The sequence below is a fragment of the Diabrotica undecimpunctata genome, chromosome 3 (genome assembly GCF_040954645.1).
Source record: "Diabrotica undecimpunctata isolate CICGRU chromosome 3, icDiaUnde3, whole genome shotgun sequence".
In the NCBI taxonomy this organism is placed as follows: Eukaryota; Metazoa; Arthropoda; class Insecta; order Coleoptera; family Chrysomelidae; genus Diabrotica; species Diabrotica undecimpunctata.
In genome coordinates this window covers 17,341,458-17,361,475 of record NC_092805.1, presented here as the reverse complement: position 1 = coordinate 17,361,475, position 20,018 = coordinate 17,341,458, and the positions used below count along the sequence as shown (strand labels likewise).

The 20,018-nt window shown below is 34.4% G+C and overlaps 1 protein-coding gene across 1 annotated transcript in view; it reads right to left on the bottom strand.

Annotated features, from left to right (window-relative positions):
- LOC140436490 (uncharacterized) overlaps positions 1-15,491 on the bottom strand; it is a 246,691-nt gene extending 231,200 nt beyond the window's left edge. The window contains exon 1 of the mRNA XM_072525350.1: positions 15,249-15,491. Within this exon, the coding sequence (XP_072381451.1) occupies positions 15,249-15,483 (235 nt within the window). The 5' untranslated portion in view covers positions 15,484-15,491. The remainder of the gene's footprint in view (positions 1-15,248) is intronic.
- Positions 15,492-20,018: the final 4,527 nt, after the last annotated feature.

Sequence of the window (20,018 nt, the reverse complement as noted above, 5' to 3'; positions counted from 1 at the left end):
CGACTCCAAGAATACGATTTTAAGATTGAGCACCGAGCCGGAGTTAGCCACAGAAATGCTGATTCTCTTTCCAGAAGGCCATGCCCCGCAGAGTGTTCCCACTGCAACAAAACGGAATCCAAGGAAGCAGCAGTGCTAAGAACGACGATTGTCAACGACGACTGGACGCCTACTAAGATAAGGGAAGAACAAGAGAGAGATCCAGTTATACAGAAAATCCGAAAATGGAAAGAGGAAAACCGTCGACCACCTTGGCAGGAAATATCAAACCTATGCTCAGTAGTTAAGACGTATTGGGCCCAGTGGGACTCATTTATCATCGAAGATGGCTTGCTCAAACGAGTCCTGGAAAATGATGACGGTGCAGAGAAAAGAAGACAGTTGGTGATCCCAAAGAGCAGAATAGCCGAAGTACTTCGTCAGTTACACGACAGTCCATCGGGAGGGCATTTTGGTGTAAGGAAAACCCTTCAGCGAATTCGGGAACGGTTTTATTGGATGAACAGTTCCGACGACGTAAAAGACTGGTGTAAGAAATGTACTATTTGTGCTACGAGTAACGGGCCTCACCGGAAAAGGAGAGCTCCTATGAGACAATATAATGTTGGAAGCCCGTTTGAAAGAATAGCTTTGGACATTGCAGGGCCATTTCCAGAAAGTGAAAATGGGGGCAAGTACATGTTGGTAGTAATGGATTACTTCACTAAGTGGGTCGAGATTTATGCACTTCCAGACCAGAAGGCCGCCACCGTTGCAGATAAGTTGATCCAAGAATATATCAGCCGATTTGGAGTGCCTTTGGAGATCCATAGTGACCAAGGCAGGAACTTCGAAAGCGATCTATTCCAAGGAATATGTGATAGACTAGGCATGAAGAAAACAAGAACTACAGCATATCATCCGCAATCTGATGGTATGGTAGAACGGATGAATAGGACAGTTGGCAAATATTTGACAAAGATGGTGTCCGATCATCAGCGAGACTGGGACCAATACCTTCCGTTCTTCACAATGGCCTACAGATCTGCTGTTAACGAATCAACAGGCCAGACACCAGCGAAAGTCCTATTCGGACGCGAAATGCGACTACCTTGTGATCTAGAGTTTGGGTGTCGACCTGGAGAAGATGTAGCAGGTGAAGATTATGTGATCGAATTACGAAGAAGAATGGACGATGTACATGAGTTGGTCCGTTCCCACCTTCAGATCGCTAGCGACCGAATGAAGAAACGGTACGATACACAAGCCGAAAAGGGTTGCTTTAAGAAGAACGACAAAGTATGGCTGTATAATCCCAAGAAGCGAAAAGGTTGTTCTCCCAAATTGCAGCAGTTTTGGGAAGGTCCATACCTCATTATGGAGAAGATCAACGATGTCATCTACCGAATAAGCAAGATTCCGAAGGGAAAGCCGATGATAGTACATCATAACCGGCTGGCGTCTTTCGAAGGTGACCACGACGTAGATGAAGAAGTGGAAGTAAACCAAGTCCACGATGTGTCTGACCTCACGTTTGAGGAATTCATGGGTGCCTATGGAGGTACCGGTAAAGCGAGACATGGTGTTACCACTGAAGAAAAGCAAGATCTACTCGCGCTCCCCGATGACTACTCGCTGGCCCTCACCATCCCGGCCAGTATCAAAGACGCACCAGGGTTGGCATCCGTCTTTCGAAGGAAGTTTGGTCGAGTTGCAGAACTTCAATGCCAGGTGCCAGCTCCCGGTAAAACCTTGAAACTCCAAGATGCATCACGTTACCTTTTCTACCTGGTAACAAAAGACACTGCCCGTGACCAACCTACCTACCGAGATGTATGGGAAGCCTTACTTCAATTGAGAGAGCACGTACTAGAGTCCGACGTGCAAAAGTTAGCCATGCCAAAGTTGGAGTGCCGCCAATTAGATTGGAGGGTTATCCGAAATATGGTGGAGGAGATCTTTAAAGACACCGAAGTCCAGGTGTTAGTCTGTTGCAATCCGCATAGTTACTGGTGCGGAGAGAAAACCGTCCCTTGTCATTTTTATACAACTGGAAGTTGTAAAAGAGGGTCCAGTTGCCGATACCAGCATACAGTTCCGGTTCCAGTCCCGACAAGGTTCCAGGAGGAACCATCTTTTAAGAGGGGGGCAATGTTACGATAAATATACTGGCCTAACTTTTATGACTAATTATTCTGTTTTATTGTAGAAATTTCGGTGGAAGTCTAGATTCAAATTATGGTGAATTCTCCAACTTGATGTTCTCGACTATTCCAGTATATCAGGATTTCGTATATAAATACAACATTTTTATATGGAGGGCGAGTTAATACTCAAGACCCGCGCTCGCGAATTTGTACGTACGGATATAATAAATTATTGTCAGATAAGTTAATATAAATAAAGAAATAAATTAAATCCGTAAGTGTTATAAATATTGAACCTTTTAATAAATTCACAACAGTACTATAGAAGAGTCAACCACATCCGACAGGACTGACAAAAACCAGATATGATACTTTATTATAATAGTACAACATGTGGGGTCAAGACGTTCGACCAAATAATTTCTAAGTAGGTATATGTGCAAAAGACGGACTAACCGCTGGTCTTTTTGCATTTTTTAAGAATATTTTACACGTGGCTGGGGTAGTCTCAGTTAATACTTGGAGAGATTTACATAAAAATGTAACGAAAACGAAGAAATGTATGTAAGCAACTGTATAATTAAAAAAGTTTGTGAATATTGCAATAATTGATTAATCTATTGTTTTTTTTAATATTTAATTTTAATTTATCAATAATCAATTTAAATTTAATTTCAATAAAAAATCAAAAAAGAATATTAGAGATATATAGGCAATTATGAATAGTACATTCAAGACGAGTGGTGGGTCCAACGGACCCGAGTTGCCCGGTTACGTAAGTAAAAAGTGTTGCTCGGATAAGGGTTAAATATTAAGGATTTATTTTTACTTTTCTGCCATAAAACTTAGTATAATCTTTCATATAACCTACTTTGAAAATTGTTTATGTACGTTTATGATTCCAAGAGTTTCGAGAAGTTTATTTCATTTCTTGGTTTCAAATTATGGCAGTGGATGAAATATTATCCCGAGGGTATTAAGGATAATGTCGTTTTAGTTCATTCCACTTGAGCAGATATATCCAGATGATTAATAGTATTTAGTATCGACTTTTGTAAAGGTAATTCAAAATGCTCAAGAAGTGAACTTGAAAATAAAAATACGGCAAATATTTGCAGTCTCTATATTATATATATATATATATATATATATATATATATATATATATATATATATATATATATGTACATATATATGTACATATATATGGACATATAATATGTACATATATATGTACATATAATATGTACATATACACACCTGATCAAAAAAATCCGGACACTTGCATTTTGTATTTATCGTTTATCGTTTTTTTTTAATTATATGAGTGTTAAGTGGTTTAAATGGAGAGTAAGTAAATATTAATAATATAGATTTGTTCTTTTAAAACACTTAAGAAAGTAATAATAGTGAAAATAAGTACCCCAAAAGCAAGTAATAACTAACGCAAAAAAATTAACATTTATCGAAAAATTAAACAAAAAAAAAATAAAATTTTAATTGCCCACAGTTTGCTGTTCTTTAGGCTTAGTATCGGGTATTACCTTTCCTACATCTACGGAGGATTTCAATACGAAGAAGTGCACTTGCAATGCTAAGAAGTTGCTGAATCTGTTTTTGCGGTATATATTATATTTGGTTACCAGGGCTAAAAGAGGCTACCATTTGGTTCCCAAATGGTAGCCTCTTTTTAATCTTTTTTCCTAAAATGTCCCATAAATGTTCTAATGGAATAATGTCAGGATTACTAGCGGGCCAATGTAAAACGGGAATTCCGACAGTATTTATGTAGTTTGTGGCGATTAGCGCAGTATGTGGATGCGCATTATCTGGCATAAATAAGAAATTATCCCTAACTAAAGGGGGTACGAACAACATTGTCGTTCAGACCCTGTCGGATATATTTGTCTGCGGTTAGAGTTCCATGTTCAATGAATACTAATTCGGTGAGTCCTTTGAAAGAAATATCCACCCATACCATAACACCTCCGTCGTCAAACGGCGTTCTGGGTGAAACCACAGCAAGGTGCAAATCGTTCCCTGGGTCGCCTACATACACGTTTGGGTCCGTCTGAAGATCAAAAGCAAAACAGGAACAGAACACATTACAACAATCCATTGCTGAACAATACAGTCTCTGTGATCATTTGTAAATCTCATATTGTGAGCTCGATGAGCTGCTGTGAATTTAGGGCATGTTACTGCCTTATGAAAACGTAAACCACTTTCACGCAGGACTCTTCTTACAGTTCGTACAGAAACTCGACTTCCTCGAGTTTCTAGCAAAAGACTAGCTAGAACATCTCTGCACGTTTTACTGCCTGATCCTGGTCTTACAGTGTATTCTCTAGTCTGACGATACATCGTAAGAGTGTTATGGACAATACTTTTAACAATATTTAAATAATTTGTAATACATATAACAAACATTAACGTACCTACATACATACATGTACGCTAATCAACACACACAAACCCTAATTAACGGTGATCTAAATTTATTAGAATAAAATTAAAACTTTTTGTAAATGCAATAAAAAGTGCAAAAAATCTGTTGCTATTAAACAAGATAAAGTATCCTTTTTTGTCAAATGTCAAAATTTTGTTTCTATGATGACGCGATCCTTTAAAAACATTATTAACGCATATCATAACATCCAAGAACCGTTTTTTTTATACGAATTAACGTTTTTTATTATTAATGACTACTTCTTCTTCATTAAAACCACCATACACTGATAAAATTATTAATTAAAAAATACAAAATGCAAGTGCAAGAATTATTTTCTTCGGATGCAACGGCGATATATTGTCATTCAAATAAATTTTCAAAGATTTAAAACCGTACATTTTAAACTCGCCCCATTAATTCCATAATAACGAAGCCCTTGCCTTTACGTACACCTCTTGTACATAATAAATTTACATTTTACTTCTTTGAATTGATTTCCTTCGCCCGGAGTTTCGACCTTGTTATACAAACATCACAACCTCGAGGAGCATAAAGAAACTTTTGAAAGCGATACTTAACTTTTTGGGTCAGCAAAGAAAAATGATACATATTCGCTTTATGATTTACGAGTAACTCCGGATTTGGAGTTATTGAATCAAGTCTTACGCAGAGGGTTTTAGTACTGTAGATTTGTTGTGCAGTTGTGTAATTTATGACTGGTCAACGTTATATAAATTTTTCAAATTGATTACTGGATTATAGGAAAATTACTTATAAGGAATAAAGTACAAACGCTTGATTTATTGCATCAATATATTACTTTACGTCAAAATGTAATTAAACACTTTGGTTTATTAGAGCACGACCAAAGCCGTTGGAAAAGGTAAAAAGTGCAAAAAATAGTAACAGGATGAAACCCATTGTAAAAAGGACAAAATATGACAGAGATTGGGCGTAGGAAATTTCGACACTAAGCAGGTAGCGACTAAAATTTAATGGCAATTTTCGACACCAGCCCCAATTCCCGTTTTTATCTTACAGGTATATTCGACACCAAATAAATATAGCTGCGACATAAATAAAATACCATAATTAATTAATTTATTTATTTTAATAAAAGTAATGTGCATTTTATTTCTTTATAACTGTAATAATATCTAAATATAATACAACTAGTACCTAATTTTTGTACATTTTACCGTTAATATACTTGTATACTAGTGTTGCCCAAATGCAAGAACAAGACGAGACTTAGACAGTCTTGGTCTTGGTCTTGCGCCAATACACCTGGTCTTGGTCTTGGTCTTGGTACTGCACTCCTGGTCTTGGTCTTGGTCTTGGTCTTGCAGTAAGAGTCTTGCAAGTCTTGCAGTTACCCATTAGTCTATTGCTATTTATTAAACGTTACTTTAGATCTTAGAACAACGTAACGGAGTCAGTACATTTTAAGCTTAAATTAACATAGCCATAATAAAGACCAACCAAATTAATAAATGTCTAAACAACTGACATCGGGTGGGGTTTGAAGCCACGATCTAAGCGTACCGTGCCTATGCTCTAACTAACTCAGCTATCTACCATGCCCCACAGAAGTCAATCTGTTGCTTAATAAATAAACGTTTGCATTTACTAAGCTTACATGTGCTAAAACATGGTTAAAACACAAAAAAAACACAAATTAATTACATAAGCATGCCTGTATTATAAAGAACATTATCTGCCTAGAAAGAGATTGATGGACATGATGGGCAAAAAATCCACATACATGTATCAAGGGCACAGATTTTTTAGGTGATAAGATAACAAATTATAATTCACTTATTAAAGCAAAATAAATGTTTTTAGAAATCGTATCTCTACTTTTATATAAAAAACTTGAAAAAATAAAGAATAGGTAAAAAAGCAATGACAATCAAAAGAAGTTATTTTAAATTAAGGACCTACTTAATAAATACATTAATTTACCAAAATTTAGTAGGTATATGATATATGTAATTGGTAATAAGGAAATAAGTATATTTTTTTATAAGTCCACTTTTACCAGCGGTTATTAAAAAGCTTGTGATATCTCCACCGAATTTTGTATTTTCAGGAAGAAATATTTGTAATTCCTTTTTGTGAAAAGATATTAGATGCTTCCTTAAACCTGACGTGTTTCTGTTGTTCATTTTCATTTCAACCTTTCTATGTAGGCACAATTTACACAAACCAATTAGGGATGCATGAATTATTTTGAAAAACTCATCAAATTTGCTTTTAGGTCTTCTAGATCTATAACTCCAACGCTCACTACTCCGACGAGAATTATTTGAATCTTTGTCCCTCATGTTAAATTGTAAATTTTTCAACAATTATTATATTAAACTCAAAGTAAAGCTCAATTTAAAACTAAACCGAGAATTATATATCGTTACTTCGTTATTCTAAATACTTCGGTATTTTGTTATGGTAGGCGACATTATCTGTTATTAATTTTGTCTCGTTACTTTCGCGCTCTTTCAGCAAATTTTGTTTAACCGAATGATCTCATCGCACACTCAGCAGAAACAATTTATAGTCTTAGGCCGATAAGATTTGTTTATTTAGATTCCTCCGGACTAAACTATAATGGGAAAAAAATTGAATTATTAAGTGGGTGTCCGTAACAATTATATTTTTTATTAGCTGGGTGACATATTTTAAAAAATATCGATACGATATTACTGTCGGGGTCGCAATGCAAAAAGATTATTTTTATGATTAGAGGGCGGCTATTCTTAAAATATGGACAATTAATTTCAGAGCCAAGAAGTCGTGTACTGGAAAAGAATGTACAAAATATTTTATTTTGTAATCTCGACCTCTGAGCACGTGTCAAATGTATTTTTTTAATGAATATTTTGATTCGGTATGTATGTTTATGGTATTGTTTGTAATGCGCATTAGTTCAGTTTTTCAAATTTTTATTACATTTTTTTGCGTCTCATTGAGTCTTTAAGCCTATACCCGAACTACTATACTTGCTAAAACCACATTCAGTCCTAACTGCAAAACGCAAGAGTCTCGCAGGCTTAGTCTTGTTCTTGCTTAAATCTTGCACGGTCAGTCTTGGTCTTGGTCTTGCTAAAATTAGGCAGTCTTGGTCTTGGTCTTGCAAAAACGCAAGAACAAGACCAAGACTGCAAGACCAAGACCGATTTTGGGCAACACTATTGTATACAATGATTTATTTGCTATTATAGGAATGATAAGATACAGCTTTTATAAAATCTAACCTACGTATTTGTTGGGATCGTAGTTTATCCATCATTTTCTCCAAAAATGCCAATTTAGCCTTAACAGTAGTATCTTTGATTTTTGCTGGTATATGTAAACTATTTATTTTGACATAAGTGTCTACTTGAAATTCTTTTAACTTTTCAATAAAAATAAAAATAAAAGGATGTGTTGAATAAAAAGAAGAATTAAATCTCGAATGAAAGGATTCACAGGCATTTGTGGTCCTCGCAATAGACGGATTCTGATTAGACCATATGTGTGGTGGAAATAGAGCGCTATCGAAAATGTAATTTTCCAGTAAATAATCTGCATATATATCAAATGTTGCGTTTATAGGTTTATATGACATTAAATCATGAAGGTAGACAACCATACCTACAAATATGCCTCCACTTTTCCCTACCTAGGCTCAATAATAAATGACAACAACAACATCAGTCAAGAAATACAAGCACGGATTCTTAGCGGTAATAAGTGCTTTTATGCATACAAAGACTTAATGAAAAGTAAGTTACTGAATCGTGAGTCTAAGCTGAGAATCTACAAAACAGTCATTAGACCAGTGGTCACATATGGATGTGAAACGTGGACCCTCTCAACCACTGATGAAAATCAACTAAGAATATTTGAGCGCAAAATACTAAGGAAGATATTTGGACCAACCCAATGCAGCGATAGTTCGTGGAGAATTAAAATGAACCACGAGCTGGATGAACTAATGCAGAGCGCAGATATTGTCAGATTTGTAAAATCACAAAGACTAAACTGGCTTGGTCACCTAGAAAGAATGCCAGATAATCGAGCTGTAAAAGTATTCCAGAGATGGAAGCCCCAAGGAAACAGAACAAGAGGAAGGCCCCGTAAAAGATGGATAGACGACGTAGAGAGGGATCTTAAAACCATGAACATCAGGCAGTGGCGAAGGAAAGTATCCGACAGGGCAGAATGGAAGAACATTGTTAAGCAGGCCAATACTCACAAAGGTTTGTAGCGCCATTAGAAGAAGAAGAAGAAGACATTAAATCATAAAGAAAGCATTCTTCAACTTCTGCTGGATTTAAATAAGTTAAACCAAACGTATGCCTTAACCATTTTCCAATTTCTGAATTTGTATCCTTATATTCTTGTACCAAACCCAAAGATTGAATTTTTTTAAACCAGTTTTGGTGTAAGTGAAAACGGCATCCACTAATTTTTGCATTGGGCCACATATACAATAAAGCACAGTGAATTGCTTTTTTAAAGTCCACAAATATTTCAGTTGGCTCTAATGATAATTGAAATGTTTCAAAAATCTTAGACCTTAATAAACAAAATAAATTTTTGTATGTCATTGACAATTTGTCCTTTAACAAACAGTATGCTAAAGGAACATAATGTCCGTTTTCCAAGCCATGTATAGTAAATAATTGTAGAAAATATTTGGTACTGTATGAAAATGTACCATCCATATACAAAGTTTTTAATTTACACAACAAACGAATATTTGTCTCGCATGAAAATACAATTACATTTAATTCAGGATGATTTAAAAACAAAAAACTTTCATTGCGACAGGTTTTAGGAGAATAATTACTAACCGCGTTATCGACTTCTGATATGCTTCTTGGTAACGGACCTGGTAACAGTTTACGACGACAGTTGTAAATGTTGTTTCTTATGCTAGCTATGTCAGGAACCGTCAGCAAATTGACATCACACTCAGCAACAGCAGTTCTTGTAATTTTGGCAGGCTTCTCCGATATGTCCTCTTGGGCTTTTCTTTTACATGCATTGGTTACCATCTTTACTTCAAGCTTTTTTGGATCGGCTTCATGATTATGTACCAAATCACTTCTTGTGATGGTGAGGTCCTCACAGCCTATTGTAAACACTTTTGCGGAACACTTAGTGTTTCTTTGGATGCAGCGCCAAAATATCTCGCCGCTTTTTAACACTTTCTGTTTCGAGAACGAATGATGCTCCACCACTAATAAATCTCGACCACGGGAACTTTTTATCAAACTCATTTTTTAAATATCCGTATACGTGCACAAGTCAACGTCAAACAAGAAATAAATTACAACTGAAATAATTTAGTCACAAGTACACAAGTGCCACGCCCCCCGCCGTGACAATAAATATTGGGAAAACCCGCTTGTCCTGCTTGGGTGCAAATGTCCATCGCCGCTAATTACCTACCTACCTGCTTTACGCCGCGGTGTCGAAATTTCCTATAATAAAATTTGACCCTTCGATTACCCCAGGTACAAAGACAATTTGGTGTCGAAAGTTCGCCCGCCGCAGAGATTTAAGGAAAAATAATATACGGGTGATCTGAGGTCGGAAAGTAGAAGGTGGGGGTAAGTTTTTTTAAGGTTTACCAAACAGTCAGAAATAACGCAAATGAAAGTGGTAAATTATGGAAGTTGCTCTAAGATATGATTGGGCGCCAGGAAAGTATTAACATATACCTTCCAAGGTATCTTGTAAAACTGTTTGCTGCAATAAACGGGAAACAGGTCTGGTGAGCGTCATGTGTAAAGACTTTCTGGTCTATTTAAATGCTGTGTTGAAAATAAAGAGGATATTCTTCGTGCAAAAATTTAGATTTAGATTTAGATGCCGTTTTCAGCCCACAATACATCGCAGGTCATGAACTTCCACAGTTTTGCCTATTTTGCATTAAAATAACCTATTATAATTGTCACTTGGTGGGCAAGTAGCTTTTGTATGGTATTTTTCATATTTTTTTAGAAATTGTCTATTACTGCATTGTATGATTACAAATTAGAAGTTACAGCATCATTGGTTACTAATGTACAATTAGCATTTACTTAAAACAATTCAGCCTCCTGCCTATTTTTAGAATTTAAGGGAGCTTATGATGTAGTTAGCAAGTTTAAAAATAGAAATATCCATTATGATTGCCAACCTCCGTAGGGGGACGGCACTCTAAGAAGAAGATGATGTACTTAATCTAGACATACTAAAAGATAAATTATTATATGTCATAGAAATTCCAGAAGGTGTTATTGCGAACCTAATGAAATTGTAGCGAGATAGCCTAAATCAACATCAGTTGGATTGCCACAAGGAAGCATCCTAAGTCCATTATTATTTATGTTACACACTGCGGATGTTATCAGTTCTATTACTGAAGAAACATCAGATTACTTCAATACGCATAGGACTTTTGCATTTATACAGAAAAGAAGTCAATTGAAGCTTCCATCAATGCATTAAAAAACGCCAAGGAAAAAAATGTCGAATGGTCGCAAAAAAATGGATTCTGCACCTGTCAAGAAAAATCAGTCATGTGTTCTTTACAAGAAGACGATATTAGCCACCAAACCAAATTAATATAGGACCATTGACATTTCCATACAAAACATCAGTTAAATACCTTGGCATAATTTTAAATCAGAAGCTCTTTTGAAAAGAACATGACCACTTGACAAAAAAATGTGAAAACGCAATAAATGTTCTAAGAACTTTTAGTCACACAAAGTGGAGAGCAGACCCGAATATATCACTAATCTTCTATAGAGCGCTAATACATTCAGTGATAATAGACTATGGACGTATCTTAAATGGGAATGCAAGTTTGACTCAAGTTTAAATATTGGAAAAAAATAAGTGTTTACGACTTTGTCTTGGATGTTTAAAAAGCACACCAACAAATATTTTAGAAATCAAGGCAGCAGAGCCTCCTTTGTATCTTAGACGACAATTTTTGTGTGATGTTTTTATATCAAAACTCCTAGCACAAGCAGGAGCTACTCTCCTCGCCAATTTAAATGCCATTCTACCAACACGTAAAATAAATTTCTACAAAATTGTGTAACCATCTAAAAGATATGAAAATTGATATTAAAAAAAACAAAAAAAAATTATAATTATATACAACATATAATTATATACAACAAATAAAAAATAGATAAAAAAATACATATATGAAAAACAAAACACAAAAAGGGCCTAAACCTCCGAGGTGTTGAATGGGGTTAAGGTCTTAGCGCTATGGAAAAAAATACAGTGATGAGTCTCTTACCACCCGGCTTTTTAACGTAAGAGATAGAAAACACAGTTACATTGTAAAATAAAAAGAGATGAAACTCGTAGAGGTGAGAAATAATCGATAGAAACCTATAATTTACATTACATTACATTACCAATATCGATAGTCTCACACCTTTAGACGATAGATTCGAGCTAAATCACCTCGGTCATAATTATTATGTGTAACGTTGTATGTGTGATGTATTTCCATTTTTTAATTTCGCATAAAGTAAAAACTGATTGACCACAATAAAGCAAAAATGTGAATAAAATAATTTAATTAATACTGATTATTGAATCTAAAGTTTTAAATTATTAACCAAGAATAATTTCTACTATGATCTGAACAGCAGCAGAACAATAACGCAAACTGTCACTAAGTAATTATAAAAGTCTGGTGGATCAGAGTTCAAGGCATCATGTTCTCATCCAGGCGCTCAGGGTTCGAATCCAACATTGAGGTTTTACTTTTTTAAAAATTAAAATTTGAAATTATGCAGATATTATATCGTTTTGCTTTAAATCACTAAACATTTATTTCAGCCTTTATTAGAAGTGTTTATAGTAAAACATGAAAATCTTATTGAAAAAACAATGTACTTTTGAAAATAAAGTAAAAATTCTTCAAACATAAAAGAACGTTCTAAATAAATGTACTTACAAAAAAATGTTTAAATAGGTAGAAATTCTATAAAAATATTCTAAATAAACGTATTTTATTCTAATGAAATGTATTTACAAAAAATGTTCGAATAAGCCTTCATTTGTAGCAGAACAATAACCCAATCTATTATAAAAATTTCGTCTAACATTAGTTAATGTTTCTGGACTAATACCTCTCATTGAATCAAAGATCTTTTCTCTTAATTCTTGGAGAGAAATAGGTCTATCGTCTTCAATCCGATATAGTTTGGACTTGAGATATCCCCACTTAAAAAAGTCATAAGGTGCAAGATTAGGTGATCTTGCAGGCCAAAAAATATCTCCGTGACCACTAATCAATCGATTAGGAAAATTCGCACTGAGATATTTACTGACAATGCGAGAATTATGTGCAGGACAACCATCGTGTTGAAACCATATGAAATCGAAAGGTATTGGTAAATTACGAAGGGCTGGGACAATTTGATTTTGCAGAAGTTCCAAGTATTTCCGCACAGTCAACATACCGTCTATAAAAAATGGACCAATGACATGATTCCCTATTATGCCTCCCCAAACATTTACTTTTCGAGAACGCTGGGTACGAGCGACATAAATCTGACGAGGATTTCCTCGAGACCAATACCGCCATTCATTGAATTGTGACGGCCCTACAATGAAAACGTACATTCATCGGTGAACAAAACGTTCTCTAAAAAATGTTCATCTTGATGTGACATTTCCATTGCAGTTTGATAAAATTCTAAATGTCTATATTAATCCCCAGGAAATTGTTCGTTGGATTTATGAAGTTTATAGGGACGGTATCCATGTCTTTTCAAAATTTTACCTACTCTAAAAATCTTGAAATTCCATATTGTTCTCCGAGACGAGATGTTGATTGGGTAGGATTTTGCTCAATACTTGCACAAATCAAAGTTTTCCTTAGTTCCAAATCTGGATTTACCTCCTTTCGTCTACGAACACCTCTTGGAGCGAACACTGATCCATAAGTAAAAAAAATTATGGATAGTAGACTGAATTGTTGATCGTGCTGGAGCCGGCCTATTTGGAAACATATTTACAAATTGTTGTCTAATCATGTTGTCTGATCATCCATTCACATGCCAGACAACAATTTGCACTTTTTCCTCGACCGTTAAAACCATTTTTACGAATTGTTTTTTCAATAAAACGTTTCTGTTTACCGTGCAAAAACACTTCTCGATATGTTATTATTTGATGGCTGAAGGCTTGATGATTTGGTTAGCTGTAAAGCAGGCAGCTGTTCGCGCGCATTCATTCCAATGTTGTCAATTGTTTTGAAAATCATTACCTGTACAGAGGAATTGATATTATCACTGAGAATTTAGTGATGGATTTGACATTAAACAGTCTTCACCGGATTATTTTGGATTTACAACTGAAGACTGTAAAACTAAAATATAATTTGAATTATTTTGTATTTCTATCTTATAACAATGGAATAATAATAAATTGTAAATAATGAGTTTTTTGAAAACTTACCTAATATGTATCATATTTTTTATTATTTTTTGATTGAATAAAACAAAAATTTTATCCTTGGTGTGAATTGAACCCCAACCTTCTTGTCAATAGACCACGTCTCTAAAACTATTACACCAATTTAACATACAAAAATTGTTTTCGAAAAGAACATACCTACCTTTAGTGTCGTCAAATATTTCAGTTAAGTTATTTTTATTATTAACTAACTTAAAGATTTATAATTTAAAATCGCTACTAATTAATGTTTTTTTTACTATAATATATCTTAATTTGTTCAATCATTTATTCTAACATCAGAAATTATTAAAACAAAATATTTTCGAGGTCATCCGTATAATTATGACTGAAGACAAATAGACACGTCTAATAACTAGCCTTATCTCGTACTATCTCACAACTTAATCTATCCTTTCCGCTATTTTGCCGGGTGGTAAGACACTCATCACTGTATATCTACATATAGTTAGTATTAGTATTTAGTTTTAGCACTTAGTATTAATTATTATTAGTATTTATTGTATTTATAATGCATATCAGCTAAAGCTAGAAGATTGTATATATGGAAATGATAATTTTAATAAAATTTTGAGCTGGCCAATTGGTCTAAATTTTAACCAAGGTCATTTATCTAAACACACTCACACACATGCAAATTTTATTTGGCTAGTTGGTGTATATACTTCGATGACGTTCAGATTCATTGGGTTCGACTGAAATTTTAGTACACAAATTCTGTCTCTTGTACTTATATGTTGGTTTGGAATTCGGTCGGGTGAATTGTCTTGAAATGTAAACTCAAGGTGATTCTTGGGACTTTATGTCAGTAGTATATTGCAGTGTTCTGGTTTCTAGGTTTTATAGTTGACCGCTGATACAGTCCGGAGAATATTATCATGGCTTAAAAATCTAAGGAAGTGGACCTGATGCTATCCATCGAACTATTAAGAACATCAGTTGATAAAATTATTTACGTTACTGTGATCGCAAATATCCGAATGGGAAAAGACGTGCAATATTCTTTGAATCATGAATTTGTTAACTAGTTTCTTTGCTTATACTTCTAGGCATATTTGCATATCTAGAATCTATTCCATTCCTTGGTGACACTTTTAACGGAAAAATTAAAAGTAATTAAATAACCATTTCTGAGAACCTTTTCTTCACCAACAATATATATAAATAATAATGGCTCGACTTACTTGTACAATACCTTGGCTCGTCTGACCCATCTCCACACTCGTTCTTGTTATTGCAGTATCTGTTCTGAGGAATACACCGTCCGTTGGCGCACCGAAACTCATATATTTTACACTTGCCCGATAGGGGCGGAGATCCTGTCGGGCCTCTCTGAGATCCTTGTGCCGACACCAATCCCGATAATGTAAGATAAATGACTGTTAACGCTGAGAGTGTGATCCAGGCGGCAGCTGACATTCTCTGCCAGAATTCTGAAAAGAAAAAATACATTAAAGCCAGAGTATTTGAATAAAAGCAATAAATGGGGTATGTTTTTGACTTTATTGTTTATTTGAATTGTATAAAGTGATATCTGCTAAACTTTTAGTTATTTATGAGGCTCTGCAGGCATATAAGCCTAAAGTAGGAGTAGGATTACAATATACAATTATTACAATGTCAAGAGATACTTCACCAATCGACAGAAGAAGTATAGGGAGATAGCCCAAAAGAGTGACAACCTTCCATGGAGATATTAATCTGCTAATGAACAAGCAGAATTTCTTATAAAGAGGAAGAAAAAGAAGGAGAATTATTACAATGTACAATTTTTTAATCACATTCTAAATTCTGACATTCTAGATTCGACGCTGGATTACTATATCTATATAAAGTTTTAAATAAATTATAAATCTTAACATCTTTATCAACGTCTGTTTTGCATGCAATTCTTAGAAGGCACAGATTAAAGCAAAAAGCTGAATTTGGTTTCGAAAATTAGTTTACAGATTTTAATATCAGATGTCGCTATTTCCGTCGCTATTTGCGCCTATACGAAGCCATGTTAGAGTTGCTTCCTAAGACAGAAAAGATTTATTTTCACTTTCAGAGCGACTGTTAATAGCCGTCTCTGAAGAGCCCTATTAGGGCGAAATACGTATAAGGCGGATACACAGACGCACTGTACGTGAAATCAAATCTTAACTGTCTTTTTCCTTTTATTCCGATATACTCTGTGCGAGTACTAGAAACCAAATTCGCTAAGGTTTTTTGCTTAGTTGAGGAGACATGTCGTGGAATGCAATTTTTGGATTCCCTATGTCTCTATTAATATCTTTTTTAACGTGTGTTTTGCCTTGCAATTCTTAGAAGGCACAGATTAAAGCAAAAATCTGAATTTGGTTTCGAAAATTAGTTTACGGATTTTAATATCAGATGTCGCTATTTCCGTCTATACGAAGCCATGTTTAAGACAGAAAAGATTTATTTTCACTTTCAGAGCGACTGTAAATAGCCGTCTCTGATGATCCCTATTAGGGTGAAATACGTATAAGATACACAGACGCACTGTACGTGAAATCAAATCTTAACTGTCTTTTTCCTTAAATTATAAATATTGTAAATCTGAGCCTAACTTGAGTATTTCCAAAAACAAAAACTGTGTGTAACATAACCACTACATGTTATCCCGTATAAGTGATTCGTGAATCCTGCTTGGAACGTCTTAGATAGCGTAATCCGGAGTCCAATATAAATGAAACCCCGTTGGAATTATTTTTCCCATACCTAAATCCCCGACAATCTTTTTCTTTTACTTTTCACTTAAACTTTTTACAATTTCTCGAAGCAATTTATTTGTTATCATCAGTTAAATCTAACGTCTTGTTTTATCCTGAAAGCTCCTAAATTTTTCAACCAGATCTTTTCAAGTTGAATTATATGTAAGATTGTAAGGGAAACACGAAGAAAAAGCGTTTTTATGCTTTGTTACGTACGAAAGGAGACAACTTAAATAGCAAAATAAACAAAAGTCAAAATAAATCAAAAATTATCTGATTTATGATTTATTATTAATAAATTGTAGATTTGCAAGATCATTTTTCATTTTGTTAGTTACTTTTATCGAATGTTGTGGTCATTTTAACTCGAAATCAGTACAGATTCCACGATACCTTAGGTACGTGCAAAGTACTCTTTGCAATTCAGGTTTTATTTTAAAGATTTAGTGATGTCAACTGGGATATATATGTATAATTAAAAAATGCACAAAAGCCATTTAATAGAGTTAAACACGAAAACCCAATGTCTTCTTCTTCTTCTTCTTCTTCTTCCTCTTTATAAGCACTTTGGTGACTTATCCCTTGCATTCTTTTTTTTATTTTGTATTCATTTATTTATACACTGTACGTTACATTTTCTTTTAATATCTTCACTTTCCTTTCGATCTCTCAGCGTATTTCCTGTAATTCTTCTCAGTACTCTAATCTTTGCCGTTTCTAGTAGCCTTTGCGTTGTGGCGTGTCGGGTCTTGTTTCTGAGGCATCTGTCATTATTGGTCTTACACTGACTTTATAAATTCTTAACTTCATCTAAGTGTCAATGTGTCTGTTTCGCCATATAGTGTTATTAAGGCATCCTGCCAGTCTATTTGCTTTTTGTACTTGATCTCTCACTTTTTTGTCAAGGTCTACATAGCTCTTCTTCTTCTTAAAGTGCCTATCCGTTCCGGATGTTGGCGATCATCACGGCTATCTTTACTTTGTTTATTGCAGCGCGGAACAGTTCAGTGGTAGTCGTGTTATACCACTTTCGTAAATTTTGAAGCCAGGAAATGCGTCTTCTTCCCGGTCCTCTCTTACCATTTACTTTCCCTTGGAGAATCAGCTGGAGAAGGCCGTAACGTTCTTGATTTCTCATTACATGTCCTAGATATTCCAACTTTTTAGTTTTGACGGTCATGAGAATTTCACATTCTTTCCCCATTCTACGCAGGACCTCCACATTAGTTACTCTGTCAACCCAGGATATACGTAAGATCCGCCTATAATACCACATTTAAGCTTCGAGCCGATACATAGATGCAACAGTCAGTGTCCATGCTTCCATTCCGTAGAGCAGAACTGTGAATATGTAGCAGTTCAATAGACGGCATTTTGTTTTTAATGATATGTCTCGACTGTTGAAAATGGTTCTCATTCTAACGAATGCTGCTTTTGCTTTTATTATTCGCTGTTTAATTTCTGTTGAGTGGTCCCATTGGATATTTAAATTGGTGCCTAGATATATATATTGCTCGACTCTTTCGATATTCTGTTGGTTGATTGTAAGTTGAGCGTTTAGTATTGTTTTTTTACTTTCTCTACTACTTTTCTTTATGTTAAGAGCTAGTCCATATCTGTTGCTGACTTCTGTTATGCGATTTCTTAATATCTGTAAGTCATTCAGATTATCGGCAAAAACTATAGTGTCATCTGCATATCTAATGTTATTCAACCATTCACCGTTTATTGGTATTCCTTTCGCACAACCGTCTAAAGCTTCCTTAAATACCCATTCAGAATAAATATTGAACAACAATGGAGACAAAATACAACCCTGTCGTACTCCACGTTCTATTGCAATTTTATCAGTTAACTGGTCTTCTATTTTGATTTTGGCCGTTTAATTGTAGTAAATGTTTCTGATAATTCTAAGATCTTTGTTGTCAATTCCAATTTCTTGCATTAGAGTCATTAATTTGTCATGTTTTACTCTGTCAAATGCCTTCTGGTAATCTATAAAGCATACGTATATGTCACAATGCACATCCCTGCATCTCTGAAATAGCACCTGTACAGAAAAAAGGGCCTCCCGTGTTCCCAGAGCATCACGAAATCTGAATTGTGTTCTACATAGCTAGACAGTGTAATTCCCAAGTATTTTATTTCCATTACTTGTTCAATACTGATGCATTCAATTTCTATATTACATCTGGTTGGTTCTTTGCTGACTACTATTGTTTTAGTTTTCTGAGATGAGATTTAACAACATAGGTAACACTCATCTATATAAAAAGCAACTTCAGTAAACATTTCAGGACGATCCGCTGAATGCTGAAAAAGTTAGGTAGGGAAATGTAACTTACTCTTTAAAGCATAGGTACGCAGTGAATTCCGCGATTTTTTATTGAAATTAACAATTCTTTGTCTTACAAGCTATTAATTAATTTGAAAAAGTAGCCTGAGGACATTCTAATATGAAGTCTATGAAGTTAAAAATAATAGGGATTTGCCCATATACTAATAACAATAACTAGTTTACACTTTTATCAAATAGTTATTGTTTTTGTTGGTAATGTATCAGGAGGTATTTTCTTCGCGGACACACAGATAAAAATAATTTCTTTCTTTCTTTCGCCGACACCTATCAAAGAGTTATTATTTTCGGCGAAAAAATATTAGAAGTTACTTTCTTTGAAGGTGTCATAGCTACCCTATTGTAATCGTTGTGTTTACATATTTAATAATTTGCTTGATTTTTTAGCATTTTTTTCTTTGTTATTCCTCGAGATACTTGTGTATTGTTTCGGATTATATTAGCATTATATAATTGTTAAATAACATTATTACTTAGTATCTCGCCACATAATATGATATGCCTTTTAGCACCGCATAAGCCAAATGATAATTATGCAGTTAGTTGAAAATTAATTGGTGATTTCGATGGGAACAACGAAATTCGGGAAGTAGAACTATAATAGGCTTACCTATCGTAATAACTAGTGTTTAATGTTGGTGTAAGGCTTAATTGAAATCTATATTAAAGAGGATTCTATTCCAAGAGTATTAAGCTTTTTGCTATGAGGATATTATTATTAGCTGCTTATATTTATAAACAACCCAGATGACCCAACATTATTAATTAAGCTAATTATTGAGGTAAAAAAAATTATTTTCACACAGGAATTAAAAAATATAAAAACAGTTCTAAAGGTCTGTGGAATAATATTAAAAAATTTGATAATAATGGCACAA